Raw genomic sequence first — 23442 nt, forward strand, 5'->3', positions numbered from 1 at the left:
ATATTAAGAATAACAAGCCTACCAGAAAAACAGAAAAAAAGACAAACAAAAAACCAACTCAAAGAAATATTCCACGTCTTCCCTTTTCACCTCAAAGAATTCAAAGACTGGTAGAGAGAGTTCATAAGTTGTAGGGAAAGAAAGAAAAGACAATTCTTATAATCATCAGTCCCCTCCATTATTCTAGTCCTCACTACTCTCAAAATAGGAATTTCTTTAGATAGGAGAATTAACATTGAAAAAGAAAAAGAATACTGAAATGGGGCGTATTCCTTGCTGCGAGAAGGACAACGTGAAAAGAGGACAGTGGACACCTGAGGAAGATAACAAGCTCTCGTCCTACATTGCTCAGCATGGAACTCGCAACTGGCGTCTCATTCCCAAGAATGCTGGTTAGTCCCTCCACTATGTATTGATATCATTCGTATCAAAGTCAAAAAAACAAACAGGCATTATTCCTACTTAATTTTGCTTATGAAATAGGCCTCCAGAGATGCGGAAAGAGCTGCAGACTAAGGTGGACTAATTACCTTCGTCCTGATCTCAAGCATGGCCAATTTTCGGATTCGGAAGAGCAAACCATTGTGAAGCTTCATTCAGTTTTTGGTAACAGGTATGTTGAATGTTTAACCATAGCGTAGGTGATTTATGTTAGTTATTGATCCTTTAAATGGATGTTCAGATGGTCACTGATAGCAGCCCAGCTGGCAGGACGCACTGACAATGATGTGAAAAACCACTGGAACACCAAGCTGAAAAAGAAACTGTCAGGCATGGGTATAGACCCTGTCACCCACAAGCCATTTTCCCATCTAATGGCTGAAATTGCTACGACGTTGGCACCCCCACAGGCAGCACACCTAGCTGAAGCAGCCCTTGGCTGTTTCAAAGATGAGGTGCTCCACCTTCTTACTAGGAAGCCAATTAACTTCCAGGGTCAGCATTCGGCTGCAGCACTGGGGAATAGCTTCACTGATTACATTAATTGTAAGCCAGAAGAAAAGGATGCAACGGTTGAGAACCTATCTAAGGCCATACAACAAGAACCTCAAATGATGCCCGCAACTGCAACTTTTGCAATGCCATACAATGTTTTCCCTACAATGCCAGGGTTTCAATTCTCTCCAGCATCTTTCGCCAATAAAGGGGATGCATCTCCATGGGGCCAAAGTGTATGTACTGGAAGCACATGCACAGCCATGGATCAGCACTCCCAGTTACATGAAAAACTTGAAGAGGTAAATGGTGCTGAGTCTGAGGCTACCAAGGAAATTAGAAATCTATCCAATATATTCAACTCAGATTGCGTCGTCTGGGATCTACCAGCAGATGATTTAATTAACCCTATGGTATAAGAAAAATTACAGAACAAGACCAAAGCTAGAGGTTCAACTTCTGAGACTAGATTAAGGAATAAATTTATTACGATGATCAATGGTACAAATGTAAATAAACTATTTTTACAACTATGAATACAGTCAATACACCAAAAATGAAAAGCAAACTTTCCCTAACCAATATTTTCAGAACTCTCCCAACAATATCTTTGGAATATTTGATCAAGCAAAATATGATGATGACGAGGAAGTATCTGCCAGAATCTGTGAATAGGGAGGAAAGTTAGGATAAAAAATACAAAAAAGAAAATAGAATAATCAAAAAGTTCTAAACTGCAGGGCATGATATGTTTGGATTTTTCTAGAAAGCTACCTCAAGTTGCTCTTCAGTAAATAACTCTTTCTGAACATTCCATGTATCAGCATGGGTCCGCCGGAACTCTGCAACTGCTTTAGTAACTGTAGATTTCACAGGGGCTGGCTCCCCACTGAAGCGAGCTAGTAGTGTAACATGATCAGGCAACCAACTGAAAAAAAATAGTGTATGCAGTCAGATAATGACAAGGAAAATATTGTCGAAAGGGAGTCAATAGATGCATAATCAATCCCTTCCAGTGTCTCCAAAACAAAAAAGAAATGTCTGTGATCCTTATAAATCTAGCATAGAACTGAACGCACATATGCTTAAAGAGATAAGATAAACATTTGTGCATGTGATTTCACAAATTTTATTTTTGGATTTCTCTCTACTTCACTGAACTTCCGTCAAATTTTATTTCGCTATAATTGGAAAAAGAATATGTATTAGATTATAGCTGTAGCACTACCACTCAAATCATTGATACTTCTAACGAGATACGGGCATCACATACTTTAGACGTATGATATTGCTCCTTTAATATAATTGCAAATGAACTCATATTTCCATGTGATGCAGAAATTGAAGCCAACAGTACCAGAGTATCGCGCTATGCAGTAATTTCACAATATGATCACAAAAAGTTTTTTTTTTCTTTTTAATAAAATCAACTAAGAATGTATTGACCGACCACAACAAAAGCCTTATCTCAGTAGGATTGACCTAATGTTAACTTTTTGCAATATCTCACGAGTGGATTTCGCCCAGTCATTACATACATTCCAAATCACCAATAAATATCATATGGCATGGATATATTATTACTGTACAAACCTGGGCATGTCATATGGGGCTGATAATACACAAGCTACCAAAGCTAGTACAGCACCATGAACAGATGCAATTGGTGAACCAGAACTTGCATTTCTGCATTAGAAGATTTCCACACTATCAAACTTGGCATGTAAGAGCTAGCTAATAAAAAAAAAAGAGAATTTGCTACACGGTGATATCAGCTGTTTAATTGACAAATAAAGAAATGTTGGTAAATCCATCTTATGCTCTTCATGCCTCTAAATGTTACACAAAATATTTTAAGATAAACAGCATGCACCTTTTGACTTTTTATTTTTATTTTTATGAATAGCAAATATAGAACTTATTCTTCATGCGATGAAACTGGTAGGACCTGAATTTATTATGGAATTAATACGGAAATTCCAGAGAACAGAGCTCTGGTCACAAGGAGAAAAATGCAGTAGATAGAAATCTAGGAATAAAAGGATAGAAATCACAATCCAGAACTTCTCTTCCCTGCAGCAAGAGCCACCCAAAACTACCCAATCGAATGCCAACCTCTCATTTCCCCAGTCTTCCCTTGTATCCCACACAACCTCAAACTTTACCACAATGCTTCCGCACTGTTATTCCATGCATATAAGTTTGTTAAAGCCTATGCAATCCCTCTTTTGTCCTTACCCATAATGGAGTGCCTAATAAAAACCTAGTATGTTTAGCATTAATAGTATTTTCATGAAGGTCCAAAATCAAAACTACAGATATAGCATCCACAAGACAATGCACAATGGATAAAGATGATGTTAAATTCAAAGATATGAACCAAAATTTATACTTGCTTTGAGATCCATTTCTGTACAAAAATAAAAAACGGAACTTCCAAGAAACAAGAGGCAAAGAATAACCTCAACTTTCTTCTCTTTTGTACAATATTTGCCTCCCTATAAGCTCTATCACGGAAATCTCTAGCTAGATCTTCATCTCCACCCTTCATTAAGCCTGCTAAAACAGCTGCAGCATGTTCTCTTACCTAGAGAAAAGATGAAGTCTTCCATAATGAGATGATTTAAAATGTATCAATCATAATCACGAGACTAAATGTAAATGGCAACCAGCGATAATGGATGTAAGCATAAGAAAAGCAACATGGAGCATCAGAGCATGGTTTTCCTAAAATATATGTTGATATAGATTTAAGTCTGCACAAAGAAAACAGCCATTGGTAACTACGAACAAACATTTTAAAGTATAATATGCTTTCCTCTACCGGAAATTCACACAAGTATGTGGTGTATGATCTTGGTCCCATCCACAGTCCAGTTTTTAAAGGGAAAAAAGGTGCCTTGCTAGTAAAAAAGTAGAGTTTGCCAACATGAAACCTTTTTAACAAGGAATAGCATATTCTATGAAGTACAAACATCCAATCATCCTAAATTACCCAAATTTATAAATATAAAAAGGAGAAAAAAAGTATTTTGCATTTCTATTCAAATAACTTTGAAAAGGAGCTTGCCTCAATTTGATTGTCTACTAGTAACTTCTCAACAGTCCTCCAAATTTCTTGTTTCTTTGAACTTGAGAGAATGAAAGTGTGCCTGTTAAAGAAGGAAATAAACTTTATTTGCATCCCCTTCAATTCAGACAAGAATGTGAAATCACCTCAAATAAATGAGAAAATAATTATCGGTGAAAAAACTCTGCTAATGTCAAGTTGCTGATGTTTCAAAACATGGATGCAAATACAAAGACATTGTTAAGAAAACATTACCACATGAAGCTAGATGCCTATAAAGATATAATGAATAAGCATGCAACCCTTTAGAGTATTGTAGGCCAAAGCAAATCTATCACAAGATCATCATACCTGTACATGAATGTACGCAGATATGTCAATGTAGCAGATCTAGTTCGCCAGTTGGAATCATTGGCAGCAGAAAGAATCACAGATACAGCCTTCTGAAGGTGAGGTTCCCAAACAATCACCCATTTAAGCAATTCAAATGCTGCCTTGGCTAATATTGACAAATCCTTATTTGATGTTTCCTTCAAAAGCAAATAAAATTATTCAGAAGTTTGGTAACTGATACTTCCCTACTTGAATAATCATAGAATCAAATCGAACATAAAATGAAAATAACATTTTTTTTTTACATTATTTTAATACAGCTGCTCTAAAGGTATAAGAATGTGAAAAGTAATGTAGCCTTCATTAAGTCTTGCAATAATATATAATCATAATTGATACTTCTATTTCTGTTTCATTGATCACTGAACTTGTGTAACAACAAAAATTACATCTCCATTAAAGTGTTTTTATATGAATTTATTACAAGTATAAAGACTTGTATGTGGTAAGAAAATCCACCTATAAATATTTTACACTAACACACTGACAAAGGCCCATTCACAAGTATGCTTTCAATATCCTGAAAATATTCAGATTCAGAGATTTCAGGAGCTTATATTCTAGATTTGATTATAAGCATTATGGACAACCTTATTACTGTTTTACAACTTAGGTGGAACTAGAATCTTGGAAGGAAGTTGAAGCTGATAGTAAACCAAGTCAACATATATCATCCTATAATTAATTCCTGGAAGATGACGCGACTTGAAATTTGGATTTGCTAGGAGAATCAAGTGCTAAAGGCTTAAGACGCCTTAAAGGCACACACAATAAATCAAACTAATTGTCAAAATGAAACAATCCAATGAGAATTACATGACAAGTAAATAACTCAGATAACAGTTACAATGCAATCAAACAAGTAAAAAGTTCAAATTGTAAGAGTCAAATATATAACTCGAACCTGCAAGCAAATCACAGGATACAGAAGCCCCACCAGCACATCGAGTAGATATGAGGATCTCCCAGACTTCAGTGATGAGATGATGAAATGCAGTAGCTACATATGTTTGGAATAGTACATAATTAGCAAATAATTAGATAAATTAAAGCAAAACCTCATAATAAACTCTATGCTTCCATTGGTACCGTTTCCATCCATTTCATGTCATCTTCTGAATCACCATCTACATGCCCATTTTGAGAACTAATATCTACAGGATTCACCACTTTATCTGATTGGGTAGCAATCTGAATGTTCACAACTGCTTCAGCAGCACGCTCTGTAAGAAATTGAACCCAGCTTTCATCTTTCATCAAGCTATCAACATTGTCATTTCTCTCGCCCTGTGCATTATCCTGATGACTTGAATGATATAGCCGAATGTTAGAGCACAATACAGAAAGGGTAACCCCTAGAGCTTCCCTCACCTGTTGTACAGACAAATTGAAATAGGTCAGAACCATAAACAAAAAATAAAACTTGTACCCACTTTTATATTCATTTTACTTCACCCAAAAAAAGATCCAGAGTCAATTTATTTATACCACTATGACACACTTTTAACTTAAAACAGGGATGTGTAGAGAAAAAAATGATCTTATATTTCATATACAACTAGACCATGCGTTAGTCAATAAATTACTGATTATTTTGATAAAATTTCTTGCAAAGATTTCCCTTTTTTCCTTTTGTTTTTTTTTTCTTTTGCCTAAAAGACCTTACGATGAAGCAGCCTAATATAAGGACTATTTAAATTCAAATAAATATATGCACTATTTCCAATTCACACCAATCTTATACATATTTAATTCTAAAATGAGTTAAACCATAGCACAATTTTATAAACAAGAATTTAAACTCATAAGGGTACTTGCTATTATATGACTAAACAATCAAACAAATCCAGTGATTCAATATTAATATAATGGCATATCAATCGAGTAATAATGTCGGTTCAGTTCAATAATATTATGTGGTTGTACTCAACTAACTAGTGATGAGAGTTTCGACTTATTTCAAGGCAGCACAATCTTTTAAAAAGAAGCATACTACTGAAAATAGTGGATTTTCAAACTTATACAACATCACACTTTAAATTTTGTCCATGAAATAAATCAGATCAATCAGTCTTTATCTTAAAAGTGCAGAATGAAATGCAGGAGTGTTTTAACCAATTGAATGACTTTCTAATATGAATTTTAAACCATGTGATTTTCCATAATTATGAAGTTTTAATTCAGACAGTTGACCCAAATCAGTAGGCATATGAATCAAACTACACCAAGTTAATATCTTGAATCTGGATCAACTAATCCAGCTCGTCAAATCCTTTAAGCTCTGCACACATGGCATAGCATGCAAATTAGTCCAGTATGAATCAACTCTGAACTGTCAAGGCAACATGTTTGTCATTTAAAGCGTGGGCCATTTTTGAACTAAGCATGGAGACCAAGAATTCAGCTCACAGTTTACAACCTCTTACAACAAATTGCAAATTTTGCCAGTGTTGAGGCTAGTTGTATTCGACATTAATAATGTAATGACAGCAGAGTAAAAGACAACTTACAAAAATGATAAATGTTGAAAGTGACACTGTATATTTTTTTGATAAATTATAAAACTATTTAATATCATTAGGAACCAGTCCATAGTTTCGTAGTGTTATTGGCTGCCAACAGGTAGGAGGGAAGATAATCAATAAGGAGCATAGGAAGGGAAAATTCAAATACATGACTGCTTAAACATGTGAGATCAGAGAGACCACTTACTTGGGCTGATGAGTGGCACATATTACCAAGAACTTCCTTCAGAAGTGTATTGTGGAGCTGGATTTCAGCTACTGGCATTTTCTGTGGGGATATTTCTATAAGTGCAGCAGCCAGAAAAGTATATCGCTTGGCTGTTACAGTGGTAGCTACTGTTGGAGGTAAAGGTGTCATCAAAGAATCCAGAATTTTCTGTCTCAATAGAGGAACTCTTGTTCCATACTTTCCTTTACCGGTAACTGCATATCTTATGCAAGATGCCCACTCAGAAACAGATTCAACAGATTGGGCTAAAATGATATTCTTCAACTGAGGCATCAGCCAGCTTTCCCATGTTTCTGATAGACCATCAATATCAGAATGTAGCACACCTGCCAATGCTTCAGCAGCTACACATTGCTTGGACCTCTCCTTAGCAATTGTAAACTCATCTACTGCACTTTTAAGAGCCAACACTACCGGCATGCCACATTCTTGTACTAGCCGTTTAAAAATACGCGCAAAATTTGAGTAGAATGTATCACTTCCTAAAAAGGAGATCCAACTCGGTGTACGTGGCCATGAAGCCGAAAATTCAAAATAAAAACGCGTTATAGATTTGTCTGCTAAGCTTTGGAAACTTGAATCTCCATGACTTCCTCTTGAAGCAGATTCAGTATCGGTTATTATATGAACATGAGAAAGACTAGTCAGTGTCTCATTGAAGAAACCCTCTTCCTGAAAAGTTTGAGTTAAAGTTCCTTCAAGAGATGATTTGACGTGGCCTTGCAAATCCTCAAGTACAGTAGACTTCTCACCATGAGACAGCTTATATGGTGATTCCTTTAATAGTGTATTCAAAGCTGAAATTGCAAGTATCCTTGTCTGAGGAAGTTGACTTTTCAAATTCTTCAGAAAGTGTCCTAAATGAGCAACAGCATAAATAACATAAACACAATGCAGAAAATAAGTTCAATAATGCAGACTTGGAATGTGCAAAAGGCAAGTCAAATAAAATAAAATACAGAGAGATTTAAAAGCAAAAAGAAGCTACACAAACCAGCAGTTTCACTCAAAATTTTAGATGATGAATTTGGATGGTTTCGAGATGCCAAAGCCAGCAGGAGCAGAACTCTGTTAGCCATCAAATTGTACCTAGAAAACAGAAACTATTAAACCAATGTTTAAATATGCAATGAATCTACAAACACAAAGGTTAAACTAGTTAACAAATTGTGAGGCAGCAAGTAAACTTAAACAAATATACATGAGCAACTCCTCTATCACTAGTGTCAAACAAACTTTCAAACTAAATGAATCAACATATACCTCCAATGCAAGCCAGTAGAATCAAAACTCATAGAACCAATTTGAGAAACCAATTTTGAAAACTCCAGTCCAGTATGATTTTCTTTGTCTGAGATCCTGAAAAAGCTTCTAGATACTCCAGAAAATTGAATGTTGTACTTCACAAAAAGCTGTTGAAAGCAAGGAGAAGTTAATCCATATAAAGTACAAAATGAAACTGTAATAATCTGATGCGGGATAAGTTTACCTCATTAATTGCTTTCTGAGCTTTCAAGGATTCATGATGAGAACTTCAAGAAGAAAACAGGAAAGTTTTATTCTCTAATGTTACACGTACAAAAAATTTCATGTATAACATGAAACACAGAAAATGGGATTACCTTGAAAGAATTGCCAAGATAAATGAAGAGAATGACTTTGGATCCTGAAATCAAAGAAAATAATGAGACATGAAAGTATTAACCATCCAGAAGGACAATTTTAAGAATATCATCCTTGACAATCACCGTCGTCAAATGCTTGAGAACTGTTTGTGAGGCAAGGACTGAACAAGAACCCAACACTGCATATTCCTTGGCATTGGGATCCTTCAAGTTATTGGTAAGAGTGATAACACATTTTGAAATCATAGATGGCCATCTCTTAATCAACTTCACTAGAGCTTTCCCTGCAAGCCTGGATCATATGAGAAATTTCAATCAGGCATACAAAATTACTGTAACTGTATTAAGTAAAGCAAGTTAGATATTCAATGAGATACTGTTGAAATTAAAGTTTTGAGGTATAGAGGGACAAAGATAAATAAAAGAGATTGAAACACTGAATTGATATTAACCGAGATGTATTACACAATGTATTAATATGTCCATAAAACCTAGAGCACTACCCCTATTTATACTAATCATAATCCTAGCTAACTAGAAAAATGATGACAAGATAAGGAATTATAATAATTAATCTCAAGAAATATGAGGAAATAGAAAACTAATATTAGAGAATAGTCTATGATATTCTAAGATATGATGAAATATTTTCGTATATTCTAAAAGATACAAATTCCATTAGCTAATATCCACAAGAAAGAGAATCAATATAAACATTTACAAACCAATTTAAAGAAACATAAGCATACTGAACGTCTATTACATGTGATACCTCAAAAAAGCACCAAAACACAGTTTGAAATTTACATTGATACCATTGCACATATTTTTTTTCTTTACTTAACTTTTTGTAATAGATAAATTTCATTAGAGAAGAAAGAAACAGGTTCAAGAGAAGATGAAAAGATATCCACCAAAGCAATCATTAGACAGATGATTCTGACAAGTGGTTTTCAGCTTTATAAACTAGTTTCATTTGCCAGGCAGAATAAATCAGCGGTTGACTTAACAGGCAATGCAAGGAATCTTACTTCAACACGAAGCATCTTTTCTTTAATTATAATGTGAGGAATGTAACATAGTTATCAATTGTGGATAGTGGCATGTACGGCCAGCCAAGAAAAGGCTATTGCAGGAGAAAGCAAAGCAGGTTGGCTGCTATTATAAAAACTATAATAGAAACAAAAAAATTTATACCAAATATAAATATTCAAATTAAATAATATATATCCAAAATTAAATAAATCTGTGGTAAATAATAACTTGCACTTTATGCTTACAATCACCATCAATATAGGAGCAAAAACTAATAACATAAGAATGAGTCAAAAAATGAAAGATGAAGGCAAAATTAAAAGGAAAAAGAAAATAACATATCAGATAAAACATAGGAGAATATGAATTGCAAAGTAAAATAGAAGGAGATAGAACATTTATGTTTGAGTTAGCCAAGGGTTTCTCACTTACAGGCGGACAGTTTCATAGCTATGCAAACAGAGACTCAACAAATCATCCATCAAAATAGTTACATGATCACATGGACAGAAATTCCCACTTGTACGGTAAAGATGATAGGATGCTTGCGAAGACCTCCAGGTATTGTGCATGAATGCCTTGTCGATAAGAGCCCACCTAGGTCTGGATAGACCACAAACATCATAGATTTATTAAAAGGTCTTCAAACACTGTTCCTGTAATCAAGATAGATGAGTCACTGAAGTATTAAAATACCTTTTCTTTCCTTTAGAATGAGATGACACGATGAAATTAATGGGGGGTTCTATTATGGCGGCAGATTCTAATTTCCAAGCCTGCCTGTGACTAGACCACTCATCATACTCCAAACTTCCTATGCAGAAAAAAGGGAATAAAATAAATCAGGCAGTTCATATACAAACAGAATACAGAGTAATCTGTGAAAACTTATTCAGATGTAGAAATCAATACCATAGTTTCCTAAAGCATCAATGATGCGAATAATCAGTATCAACAAGATGCTGTCATCTGATTTTTTCTCCAGGACATATCTATTAAACAAAAAAAAAAAATTAACAGGATTTGTGAATGGCACAAAAACATAAGTTGAAGGAATGATGTACAGAGGAGCATTAAGTGTGATTTTTACTTGCAGGCTGCATGTACAATCTCAGTAGCTTTTTCTCTCAGAGCCGTACTACCAACAGTACAACCTGTTGCCCCAGCAATTAAAAACATGTTTGAATCTTCAACCATTCCATTCCTAGAGTCTGGGACAAAATCAGGCAAACAAGAAAAGAGTCCTTGCAACGATGATTCAATACGCAAAAGAGTCACTTTCAAGTGCTCTTTCTCATCTCCTGCATGGCAAATTATATTCAATATAACAGTTAAACAGGCATGCATTTGTATTATTAACCTAGTAGGAACTTCCTTCCTGGACACTACCATCCAAATAAGTCTTCTTGATCAAATCATTACATTAAAAAAAAGTTGGCGGGGAGGGGGGGAGGGAGGAATTCATTCCAAAAAATCATAATAATCAGAATTAACATAGATATCAAGAAATAAAAGTTCACAATCAATATCAGATTTCTAACTTTGTCAAAAATGGAACTCAAATATCTTGATAAGGTTGACAGGATAAAGTATAAATTATTTGACACATTCTAATTGGTTATACCTTGGTCAGCATGGATTTTAGTCTGGCATATTTTCAACAGATCGTCCAAGGCTGACTTGAAGTGAATGTCTAAAAGCTCATTTGCAAAATGAACTTCTTCGTCACAAGGAATATGCCACTTTGGGATCAACCTTTCATCAGTGGAAAAATCTTTTGTGCTAATCCATTCTTCTAGGGCAACAGCATCAGGGTGACTAAGAACACACCTACAACACCAAAATTTTAATGTTTGAATTTCCAAACAAAGATATAAAACCACAGAATGAGGGGAGAAACACTTAAAAACAAAGTCAGACCCATCTATACACATACCTATATTGATCTATTGGATAATAATGAATCTGACTTCCAAGAATGGACCGAAGAAGATGATCAGCAGCCCCATTAACCTGACAATGAAGTAACAAAATAAAATTCAGATTTGGAACAAATGGACCACTCCACTATTAACCACCAAAATTAATGTTTATTTGTAAGAGAACATAATCAACTTATTTGAAAAAACAAATCAAGTATGGGAAGAAATAGACCTTCCAAGATGGCGAGTCAAAAGCCAAGAAGATAGCTTCTTTGAATTGATCCTTGTAGCGGAGGAGCGCTGGACCTCCATATGTGATGCCAACTGATAATATCTTAAGTTGATAGTCAATTGCAGCCTCAAGAGCTGGCGAAATTGTGGACCTAACCTGAAAAGGGGGAAAAAATCAGCTTTCAAGGAAATCCATAAGCAACATTGCAATGAAAGATAACCATAACTGACCAAATTAGGTACCTTCGATGAAGCAGAAGCATCAAAAGTCCCGCCTCCTCCAAATCCAGTACGTGGTGTTCCTTTCAAGGAAGATATCACAGACAGTAATATTGGCTCAACAAGTTGACTAACAGCTTCTTCTGGGTTCGAGTGAACACACGCACAACAGAGCAGTCCAACCTCTGCAATAGCACCAGGAAGAATATTTGTCCTCACAAACTTGGAAATTTTCTTCAATGCCTATTGACATATCAGTGAACAGCAAGACAATCTATTAGTCAATAAATTGTAGTAACTATCAAGTATTATTAAATCATAAAGTAATACCTGATTATACAATGATTTTGAAAGCCTCCCAAACAGAATTTCAAGCACACAGAAGTAGTATGGACCATCATCAACCAGGAAAGTTCCTGTTGCTGCTGATGAGTGCAGACCTTCATTTCTAATGTACCAGAAACCAGTTACCCAGTTATGAAGCATAATAAGAAACATATAAAATCCAGTTAAACAATATTGTTTCCAAATAAAATAACAAGCAACAGAGAGGACCTTAGCACCGTTACTTACATAACACTGCTGGGTTCCAGGTGTAAAAGTAAGGAAAACAGACGGCATAAGAACTCATCCAGCCACTCTGAGAAGCGGATCATCGGCATAAATAATAGATCATCAATTTTATCATCTAATAAAGCCAACTGCATTTACAGAGTAGATTGGTTAAGATTCATCTAAGTAGTAAGAAGTTCTTCATTCAATGTAAAAGGTTGAAAGCTCACATTTGAAAATATGGAACCAATTAATTGCATGGTAGCCAGGGTTTTTGGAGGGTCGTTAGCATCCATGCCAAGTAATGCATTGGATAATGAAACCCCCACAAGATCAATGAATGCTTCATCACCACCAAGATCAACTGGTTTCATGGAGGAAGCTGATACAGATGTAAAAAATAGTGAACGCCCGACAAATGCCACTGACATAACTGCAATTTTCAACTGGTGGGTGGCAGTCATCTGGCTAGGCAAAATGAATTTGATCAGAAAAACAAAGTAATCTAATAAAATACATCATTTATAGATTGACAAGAATATATCATATCCCTACAGTGGACATTATCATCAGGATAGGCAAAATGAATTTGGTCAGGAAGACAAACTAATCTAATAAAATATACCATTTATAAATTGACAGAATATATATCATATACTTAGGGAGACATTCTATCAAAAAAAAATGCTCTGGATATGCCATTAACCACATACAACTACTGAAATTCTAACAAAATTCATGCAGCAGTACTAACCGTCTCAAGGGCCATACGAAATCGAGATGCCACAAATGGTAGAACCAATGAGGGTTCTACATAGGACAGTATAGAAGTTGCTGCAGCAACTGTCTCGGAAAGATGCTCATTCTTGCTGTATTGACCACGGTCAATTAACTTTAGCACTGAATTAACAAAGAAAACCCTCTCTGATTCCCCAAGATGCTGTTCAGTAGGTCTGCTATTACTTGCACCCCTATAATACAGAACTTCTTCAGTTGCACAAAACACACATAATAAAATAGATGATAAACTATAATCGATTCTTACAACTGTTCATTCTGTAGACGCTTTTGAAATTGAAACACCAAATGAAACAAAAACCGCTCCAATGAGTAGGTCCATCGACCCCCATTTGAAGGATGATAATATCTACAATAGTGAATGCCAGTAAAAGAAAAAATTAAGGAAATAACTGAATTGAAAAGAAAGCAAGCTTATTTAAGCAAAATAGTCAGAGCAATAAGTGAGTAAACAAACTGTTCCAAAATGTTGATCAATTTCTCAAAATGCTGTTGTGATGAACTACCAGGTCTTAGCAAATATATCTGCAGTTGCAGTTAAAATAGATTACTAAACTTAAATTAAGAAACCAGAACATTTGCAGTTAAAATAGATTTCTCAATGTTAAAATCTCACAGAAGTAAATAACAGCATATTTGCTTACTATTGATTTGGCGATAGCCTTGGCAGGGGTGGAAGTTTTATTGGAGAACAAGAACCTAGTGTTTCTTGGTACATCTAGTGAAAACGGATATGATCCACTTCCATTTGCAACAGGTACCTGTGATTTACAATAATGGAATGAAGGATTGATCTAAACAACTGACCAAAATTGTGAATCTCACGAGGAATAGTGTATGCAAATATAGATCAATTATATCTTATGAAAAGGTAATAAAATTTAGGCTTAAATATACTTTTGATCCCTACCCTTTTTTTGGTTTTGGTCCTTATAAAATTAATATTTTAAAACAGTCCTTGTAAAATTTCTCTTTTTCATGTTGTTCTTTGTTATTTTGTTTTAATCCTTGTAATATACTTTTTTCATTTTTGTCCTTGTAATATGTGAACAATTTGCTTTTAGTCCCTACCAATTTTTTTCAAAGAGATTAACTTTAAATGAACAAAGTATTATAGACTAAAATGAAAATATATATATATATGTATATATATATTATGAGGACCAAAATAAAATAACAAGGACCAAAACAAAAAAAATAAACTACAAGAATGATTTAAAAAAAAAAATTAATTTTACAAGGATCAAAAAGAAAGTGGTATATTTTAGTGATCAAAAACATATTTAAATCTAAAATTTAAACAAAACATGGGTGTGTATCAATAGATCAACTTATCATAATAGTATAGCCAAAGTGATGGAAACCTTAGGAGAGACTTGGTTTTCCATCACAGAGGATGCACTATTTATTTCATGCAAGAATTGAAAATGCATTAGCTAGTTTGTTAGCATGGTAAGTACTTTACAGCAAAAGCTAAAGTTACACTTCATGCAGCTAAAATTTATAGTACAGAACTCTGAACTGCTAGTGCTCATGCTGAAAGTGGCATTTAAATAACTCAAAAATTGGTGTAAAAAGTAACATTATGCAATATGAAGATTGATACAAATTCAGTGTATGTTTCACAAAAAAAAAAAAAAAAAAAAAAAAAAAAAAACTCAAGTTACCAGCAGCAATAAAGATGATAATTCATAATATTGGAATAGTCCCCATAAAGTGTTGTGGAGGAAATAAATATCTAAACATATTGATTTTATCTTGGAATAATTTAGAGTATCTTAGATTATCTCTTATAATTAGTTTCCATATTTCTTTAGTAACTCTTGGATTGTTTTTCATATGCCCTTACGGGTAAGCCTTGGCACAACAATAAGGTTGCTGTCTTGTGACCTGAAGGTCACAGGTTCAACTCCTGAAAACAACCTCTCCATTTGCAGTTTGCAGGGATAAGATTGTGTACATCTACCCTCCCTAGACCCCACAAGGTGGGATCTTTGTGCACGGAGTCATTCTTTTATTGGTTTCCATGTTTCCTTTTCATCTCATCATTTGTTTCTTTCTTAAATTAGAATTACAATCTAGTCTAGTATTAGCATAAACAAGGGTCAATGCTTTATGTTTTCTATCACATTGTAACACATCATATCAAGTCAATATCAATTTTAAAGTATTCATTCTCTTTTATCTTCTTTTCCTTCATCTATACCTAAAACCCTATAATTTCATCATGGTATTGAAGTGGTATAATCAATCATGGACCGTCTTGTGACTATTTTGTTGCCAATTTCCCTAATATTTGGAAGTATTATGTCACTGTTGACACTGTCAAACTCAAAAGGAAATGAAAATAAATAAGTTGTGAATATGTGATCAATAAATGAGAAAAAACTTAACATCCAGCATTAACCCCTCATTCTTTTAATATTCAGAATTAACCACTAAACTTGAATGTCTCGACACTTGAAACTTAAAGGTGTTTTTAAAAACATCCTTTAAATGTTAATAGCTAAAATCTCAGTTGCAATAACAAACAAGGTTATTAATATTAATTTAAAAAATAGATGGGAAAGAACGAAAAAATAAATAAATAAATAAACAAAAAACAATATTCAAGCTTCAGAATAAGAATCTTCAGAGATAGACTACATCTATTTCCTAATTGTTTTTAATTAATATATGTCCAATGCCAAAAACATTTAATTAAAGTGAATAAAAACAATATTGCCAGAAGAATTTACATGCTCACCTCAAACATATTCAAGTATCTAGCAAAAAGCAAGGGCAAGAAGCACTCCCAGTCAACATTATGGTAATTTTTTACAACACGAGCTATAACATCTGCCCATTGATTGTTCCAGAACTGGCAACTTGGTATAGATTCCCATAAGTCTATACACTCTGTTATCCAATCACTGCCAATCCAATTGTGAAAATTTAATTCCACAGGAAGTCATGTCAGATATCACATCAAAAAAATCCTTAGAATTTTATGATTCTTACTGTGTAAAAAAGGCTTGATTGTCCATATTTGTAGGGAGAAAAAGCCTTGCAAAGCCAGAACCTTCAAAGGATGAATTATGCCATGGGTTTTGCAATAAAGATCTACAAATTATTAAATGACCCAAAGAAAAGGAATTAAGAAGAAAACAAATTAAATTAAAAGCTCAAAGTTGGAAAAATAATATAAAAGTCCTAATATGGGTCCAGAACAATTCCCCTAAATGGAAGTATTGACCACAGAAATTCGCTTTAATTTAGCTCAGCATCAACATCAATTGAAGTAAGTAAATAAATAAATAAAAGACAAACTCTCGTAATAATTCAACATTATGCAGAAACGATGCCAGAGCACTCACTTAAACTCAGACCATATCTCAAAGGCAGAACCTGATGGGAAGAATCTACGGCAGGACTGAACAAGGGAAGTTATAGTTTCAAAATGTCGTTGTCTTATTCTCCAACCTTCTGGACCTGTACTTCTGCAGAAATAATATAATTCAAAATCGCCAGCCTTGAATTTGTAATCTCGTGCAGAAAAGAAATAAATTGTTCAATATGAGTTCAACTCTGTATTTTGATTTAGAAGACCCAAGAGATAATTGAAGTTCAAAAGTAAATGAAAAAAATATTACACTGAATTTGAAGACAAACTTAAGCTTATAACAAAGTTGACTTAGGGATTTATTGCCAAGTCAAGGATTAAATCCCCGGGATTTGTCTTATTGTATTTTATTTTCCTTTGCTTTCATTGAGCTAACTAAGAATCACATATTAAGTACAAGACAGAATAATTTTAAACCAATTAAGGCTGAAGCAGCAAGGTACTAATATAAAACTCACCTAGTAAAATGTGTGCTAACCAGTGTATCATACAGGGGCCTCCATTCAATAGTCAGTGCAATCTTTTTCCTATATTTGTTGAGTAGTCTGACTAATAAATTTCCCCATCTAACCTAATAAACAAAAAATGACACAATCATTTAAGAGCAAGCAGAGACAAAGAACAAAAAAAAAAAAAAAGAAAGAAAACTCCGCATCTCATCCTAGAAAAAATGCAGCAGCACCTGAGCATAAAGCTTATTACGGGACACATGAAATATCTCAAGGCCCATCTGAATAAGGTTGCGGACATCCTCCAAAGATACATCACTTTTGGCCTTTATGAAACTGCACAGCACACATAAAAGTTAGATTTCAACCCAGCAACCAACTCTGTCCATATACACAAGCCATGAGTGGGGAAAAAACAAAAACTCGCGTTCACTACTTATAATTACATTGCAGTTTCGGAAGCAAAACAGCCATTAATTATAACCAAGGTTTTAAAAAACATTATGCGATTCCTGCCACAACTTTAACGTTTTGGAGTCACCGCAACCGCAATTGCAGCCGCATTGGCCGGCTTTGTCCATAATTTCCGGCAACTGTGATTCCCAGCACAACTTTAACGTTTTGAAGTCACCACAACCGCAATCGCAGCCGCATTGACCGGCTTTGTCCAAAATTTCCGGCAACTGCAATTCCAGATGCAACTTTAACGTTTTGCAGTCACCGCAACCGCAATTGCAGCCGCATTGACCGGCTTTATCCACAGTTTCCGGCAACATCTTGGATCTCAATAAAACCGCCACAGTAATTTAAAACCTTACTTATAACAAAAGTACTCCACTGATAAAATACAGTGAAACAAAGCAATAACAGTACTATTACCATACAACCGCTAAACAAATATAACAGCTAATATACAATATACGAAGTCACTATTAGAATCAAGTAAGCATACTATAACTTGAGAACACAGTGGAAGAAATTACTATAATCTCGTTTGAATGAACTTATTCAAAAGAAAATAAAATCGTCATTTCCTTGTAATTAAGAAGAATCAAAGTAAATAAAATCATCATTTCCTTGTAATTAAGCAGAATCAAGCATGTTAGACCAATTATAAACCAAGCCAATCCATCACTCTCCTCAACTATTTTTCCATTCACATAATCAACAAAACAGCTCAGAAATTCACATGAATCTCACACTCCTAAACCTGTTAGCAACTTATATCAATACTCCACAGCCTTCGATCACAAATTCAACATAAGGCAAAAACACGAAAGCTCGCACTGCACACACCACTTGCTAAAAGTAAAAAACTAGAAAACGAAAAGGAAGAAAAAAAAAATCAATCGAAACGATATTCCAGAATATTCCGAATTATGCGGTACGGAGAAGCATGCAGCGAAAACAGAAACAAAAAGCGAAGGAAATAAAGAAATTAAAGAGGAATTAAGGAAAAGGAAAAGGAAGCGATTGGAATTGAGAGTGGAAACTGACAGGTCAAGGACGGAGATGAATTTGAGAGTGGAGAAGACGGATTCGGGATCGTCGGAGCGGAAGGCGGAGTTGACGGCGGCGATGACGCGGGCGAAGGAGTGGCGCTCGGCGGCGGTCTGGTCGGCGACGGGCGGCGGAAGCCATGCATTGTAGAGATGCATTTTTGTTTATTCGGTTTAGGAGAAATGCGAAAAAGGAAGAATCAGAAGGAGCAGAGAGAGTTTGGTGGTGTTGTTTGTGTGTGAATGTGTGTGTGTGCGTGTATATATAGGTGTACAAGTGAGGATTGAAGATTGAGAGCAACTTTGGCAACAAGAAAGGTGAATTGAGTCGAGTCGGAGAGAGAGAGAGAGAGTGAAAGTGTTATTATTGGAACACAAGGAGACTTAATTAGGGGGTTTGCGTTTTCGGATTGACTTAACGCCCTTCAGATTCAAGGTGCGCAACCAAATGTGTTTTTAGTTTTTGCAAAATCTCGCATTTAGATGCCAATGAGTGAGTGCCTCTCTGTGTCACGCAAAATCTTTGTAATTATTTTTTTTTTTTTAATAATTTTTTACAACACTATTAAATGCTTTTTTATATTTTCAATACGTTGAATATATTTATTTTTATTGGCTCTTCCATCCTATTTTGGTACTAAAAAATAAATTTAAAATTTTTAGAACTGTGTCAGGGTGGTACTCCTGACTCAGATAATGTTTAGAAATTTTAATATATCGATAGATTAATTATTGAATTTTTGTCCAGGGATACCCTTGATTAAGGTATTGAACCTTTGAATCAGTGGTTCATTCACTTAGTTGTTGATTGAAGGAAATATTTCTATTTGAGATGTTATTAAACTAGTTTATAAGTCACTTTAGTGACTTACCAAATACACTCGTTTGGCACATAGTTTTAGTTTATTTTTCAATAATATGTTTATATAAGTTTGAGTTTTTGTATTATATAATTAAAAGTTGTTAATTCAAATGATTTGGTATTATTACAAATCAAGTTCTAAAAAGATTATTTATAAAAGTATTAGATTGATTTAACATGATATGATAGGTCAAAAGGACTAATTTAATATATTTGACATCTTTAATTATAAAGATGTCTAATACTTGATTCAAGTTTATTTATCATTTGTAACACAATATTAATTAAATTAATTAATTATACTATACATAAAATTTGGAAGAAAAAAAATCCAATTTGACAAGCTGACTTAATAATAATATGACAAGTTAGGCTCTAAAAAAACTATTTCAAAAGAAATTGGACTAACTTTACATGATTTGGTGAGGCAAAAATATCCTATTGAACACCTTTAATTATAGAGATATCTAATAACTCATTCAAGTTTATTTATCATTTGCAACACAAAGATATTAATTAAAAATAAATTTTGTTATGCTAAAATATATTTTAATCTAAATTATCATAATAATTATTCTAAAAGATTTATTTAAGCATCTTTCTATCAAAATTTTGAAAATATAAAATAAGTCAATCCACAATATATATATATATATATATGATAATTTTAGTAAGTTTTGTTTCTTTTTAACTCGTTGGATGTTAATATCTAACGAGATTTTTTTTTTTGTATTTAGCATCACGGGATATCCAATGTTATTTAGGGTAGATTAGTCTTTCTTATATCTTATTTTACTATATAACGAGAAAAAGGAAACCAAAAAGGAAATTGATGTTGATACTTGATACCTAATGGGCATTTCACGTTTTAAACTTGTGCATCTGATTCTGACATTCAAAGTTTTATCTCTTAAATCAAAGTCTAACATAACAACATGGAAAACATCTTGTTTAAGAAGAAAGATACATGTAACTTTATAAAGAAGATACTCATGTTCTGTGTTAAATTAATATTTCCTTTTAGTTTAGGTCGAGATCACGATTATTTTTTATTCAAAACAATTTCTTCAAGCATTATTTAAAAGATTTTTTAAAAATATTTAATCCCATTAATTATATATTTAATATTCAAACTCTTTTTCTAAATTATATTATTAATATGAAATACGATGATTAATTTTTGTTAAAGAATTTAATTGACCATTTTAAACAAATCTCTCAATTTAAGCATATTTTTTTCATAAAATTTGAAATTAAATAGTCATTAAAGAACATTAATAACATCATGTTTTAGGGACAATAAAGAGGGTTGATTTTTTATTTTTTATTTTTGGTTGTTATGGTATCTCGGTCTACTGATATATAGTAACTATTGCTAATTCAAAAAAAAAAAATTGTACACAATTTAGATCAAACACAAGATTCCATGATAAATAGATTATAGTGAGAGTATGTAAGTGAGTTTAATTTCAGCAATTTCTTTCTCCCTTTTCATTTTATTTCTCATTCATTCTCCTTGTAGCAGGGTCTTCGGTGGACTCCTTGAAGATTTTCTAAAGACCCTCTGTTCTTGAAGAAAAAAGATAACATTGTTGGCATACCTCATTGGCTTAGAGAAAATTGAAAAATAAAAATAAAAATTGAGAGAAGATAGAGGCATGCACGCGTGGAGGGAGGGTGTGGCCATTAAAAGCTGGGGCAGTGGAGCCCCTACCTTTTATGTTACAATAATAAAGAGGTCCATTAGGACCATGGTGTTTCTTTTGTTCAACTTTCCACTCAATTCACTTTTGAACGTCACATAACACCGGATGGTATCTTACATTTGATACCTGCGACTCCTTACTTAGTATCTGATACACCACAGGCTACTTCTGGTCCCCTAAACATGCACATCTAAATTAACAATATTCTATGCATCTTATACAATTATATATAATATACTGAAAATTAATTGGAATATACTCCTCCATGCTCATCAACCACTTTAACACTTTCGAATTTCCACCACCATTGACCATATATACTATACAATCAATGGCCTATCCAAGATTTTGAATCAGTGGGAGTTTTAAAAAATAATCAAATCATCTTCATCATATATATATATATATATATATATATATATGGATTATAATTATACTGGTATAATTTTTACTAAGTGTTACATCATTCAATAATTTTATATTAATTGCGAATTTTGTATATTCAACCGTTAGATTAAAAGTTCATATCACGTTATATGTATATATCAAATTTTGTTAAAATTAAACAACAACTTGAAGTTAATCAAAGTGTTCAGATTTTAGTATATTTTAAAATGTATAAATTACATCAATTTTGTTTTATAAGAATGAAACATCAAATCATCTTAGATTAATATAAAATTTTGTATATATGATCTAAGAATAAATAATTTTTAATCTAACTGTTGGATTTACAAAATTCACATTTAATATAAAGTTATTGAATGGTATAATACATAGTAAAAATTACACCAGTATTATTATAACTCTCACTTTATATATATATATATATATATATATATATATATATATATACACATTAAAATATAAATATTAAAATTATAAAAATATAATATATTTAATCAAATAAATTATGTGTCTTATAATTATTCTATACTTGATCTCATATTGTGAAATCGTTGAAAGATGAGTTCATTGTCAATGTTATTAAACACATCTTTCTCAATAATAAGTTATAAGACAATCATTCATCCATGCATCTCATATTCCATTCACTAGTGCAAAAATTGGATTTAAAATCGGAGTTTTAAGATCGGTTAAAAGGTAACCGATCTTAAAAGTGACACGGTAGCAATTTTGTAAATAATATGAACACTTTTAAGATCGATTAAATTTTAACCGATCTTAAAAGTACTTTTAAGATCGGTTATTTTATGACCGATTTTAAAAGTGTTACTTTTAAAATCGGTTATTTAAGAACCGATTTTGTATGTAGTATACAAAATCGGTTCTTAGATAACCGATTTTAAAAGTATCGTCAGAAACCTTTTATATTTTTCTCCATTCTCATTCTCTTTCATTTTTCCCTCCATTCCTTTTTTTACTCTCTCGTGCTCTCATCTAAAGTCTCCAACTTTTCATTTTCTTTGCAAGACTAATATCTCAAGGTAACATTCTCATGCTCTTCTCATGTCTCTACTTTCGTTATTGGTTTATTCTAGCTACTTTCGTTGTTGGTTTATTTTGATAAATTTTGAATTTAGGGTTCTGCAATGAGAACGACCCGTTCTGCAAGGAGAACGACCCGTTCTGGATAGGTTTTAACTCATGATAAACTATGCTGGAACAGCCCGTTCCAAACGACAGTTTTAGGCCTTTTTAACAACCTGGAACGGCCCGTTCCAGTTTTGGAACGGTCCGTTCCAGTTTTATTTTTTTCCGAGCCAAGACTTTCCAGATCGGTTATAAAACAACCAATCTTAAAAGTTAACTTTTAAAATCGGTTAAATAACCGATTTTAAAAGCTTTTTTTCCACTAGTGATTATGTGATATGCTTTTCACAATTTTCATAGAAGAAAATGATATTTTTACGATTTTTGTGGCAACGAGTCAAAATCAATGCTAATTTCAAAAGAAGATAAAATAATGGATAAATAATGTCTCCCAATTTCAATCAAATTTTCTGAAAGATTACATGTTCCTTTCAAAGTTGCAAATTTCACATTGC

The 23442-nt window shown here is 33.3% G+C and overlaps 2 protein-coding genes across 2 annotated transcripts; one reads left to right on the plus strand and one right to left on the minus strand.

Annotated features, from left to right (window-relative positions):
- Positions 1–29: 29 nt before the first annotated feature.
- Positions 30–1514, plus strand: MYB80 (myb domain protein 103). The gene is made up of 3 exons (XM_029272233.2): positions 30–392; positions 484–613; positions 683–1514. Exons 1-3 carry the CDS (start codon positions 260–262, stop codon positions 1353–1355), a joined length of 936 nt encoding a protein of 311 aa, XP_029128066.2. The 5' UTR covers positions 30–259; the 3' UTR covers positions 1356–1514.
- Positions 1382–19300, minus strand: PA200 (proteasome activating protein 200). The gene is made up of 35 exons (XM_020357034.3): positions 18864–19300; positions 17600–17702; positions 17376–17488; positions 16892–17014; positions 16536–16637; positions 16282–16447; positions 14180–14296; positions 13993–14060; positions 13783–13884; positions 13492–13708; positions 12968–13201; positions 12759–12886; positions 12516–12633; positions 12210–12428; positions 11968–12123; positions 11750–11826; positions 11438–11643; positions 10904–11114; positions 10726–10805; positions 10510–10627; positions 10246–10416; positions 8902–9070; positions 8776–8819; positions 8643–8685; positions 8417–8565; positions 8148–8242; positions 7112–8010; positions 5489–5770; positions 5304–5399; positions 4358–4536; positions 4007–4088; positions 3399–3523; positions 2530–2622; positions 1711–1864; positions 1382–1601 (listed from the first exon to the last, which is right to left on the minus strand). Exons 1-35 carry the CDS (start codon positions 19022–19024, stop codon positions 1560–1562), a joined length of 5442 nt encoding a protein of 1813 aa, XP_020212623.2. The 5' UTR covers positions 19025–19300; the 3' UTR covers positions 1382–1559.
- Positions 19301–23442: the final 4142 nt, after the last annotated feature.

The sequence above is a fragment of the Cajanus cajan genome, chromosome 3 (assembly GCF_000230855.2).
Source record: "Cajanus cajan strain Asha chromosome 3, NIPB_CcT2T_4, whole genome shotgun sequence".
Classification (NCBI taxonomy): domain Eukaryota; kingdom Viridiplantae; phylum Streptophyta; class Magnoliopsida; order Fabales; family Fabaceae; genus Cajanus; species Cajanus cajan.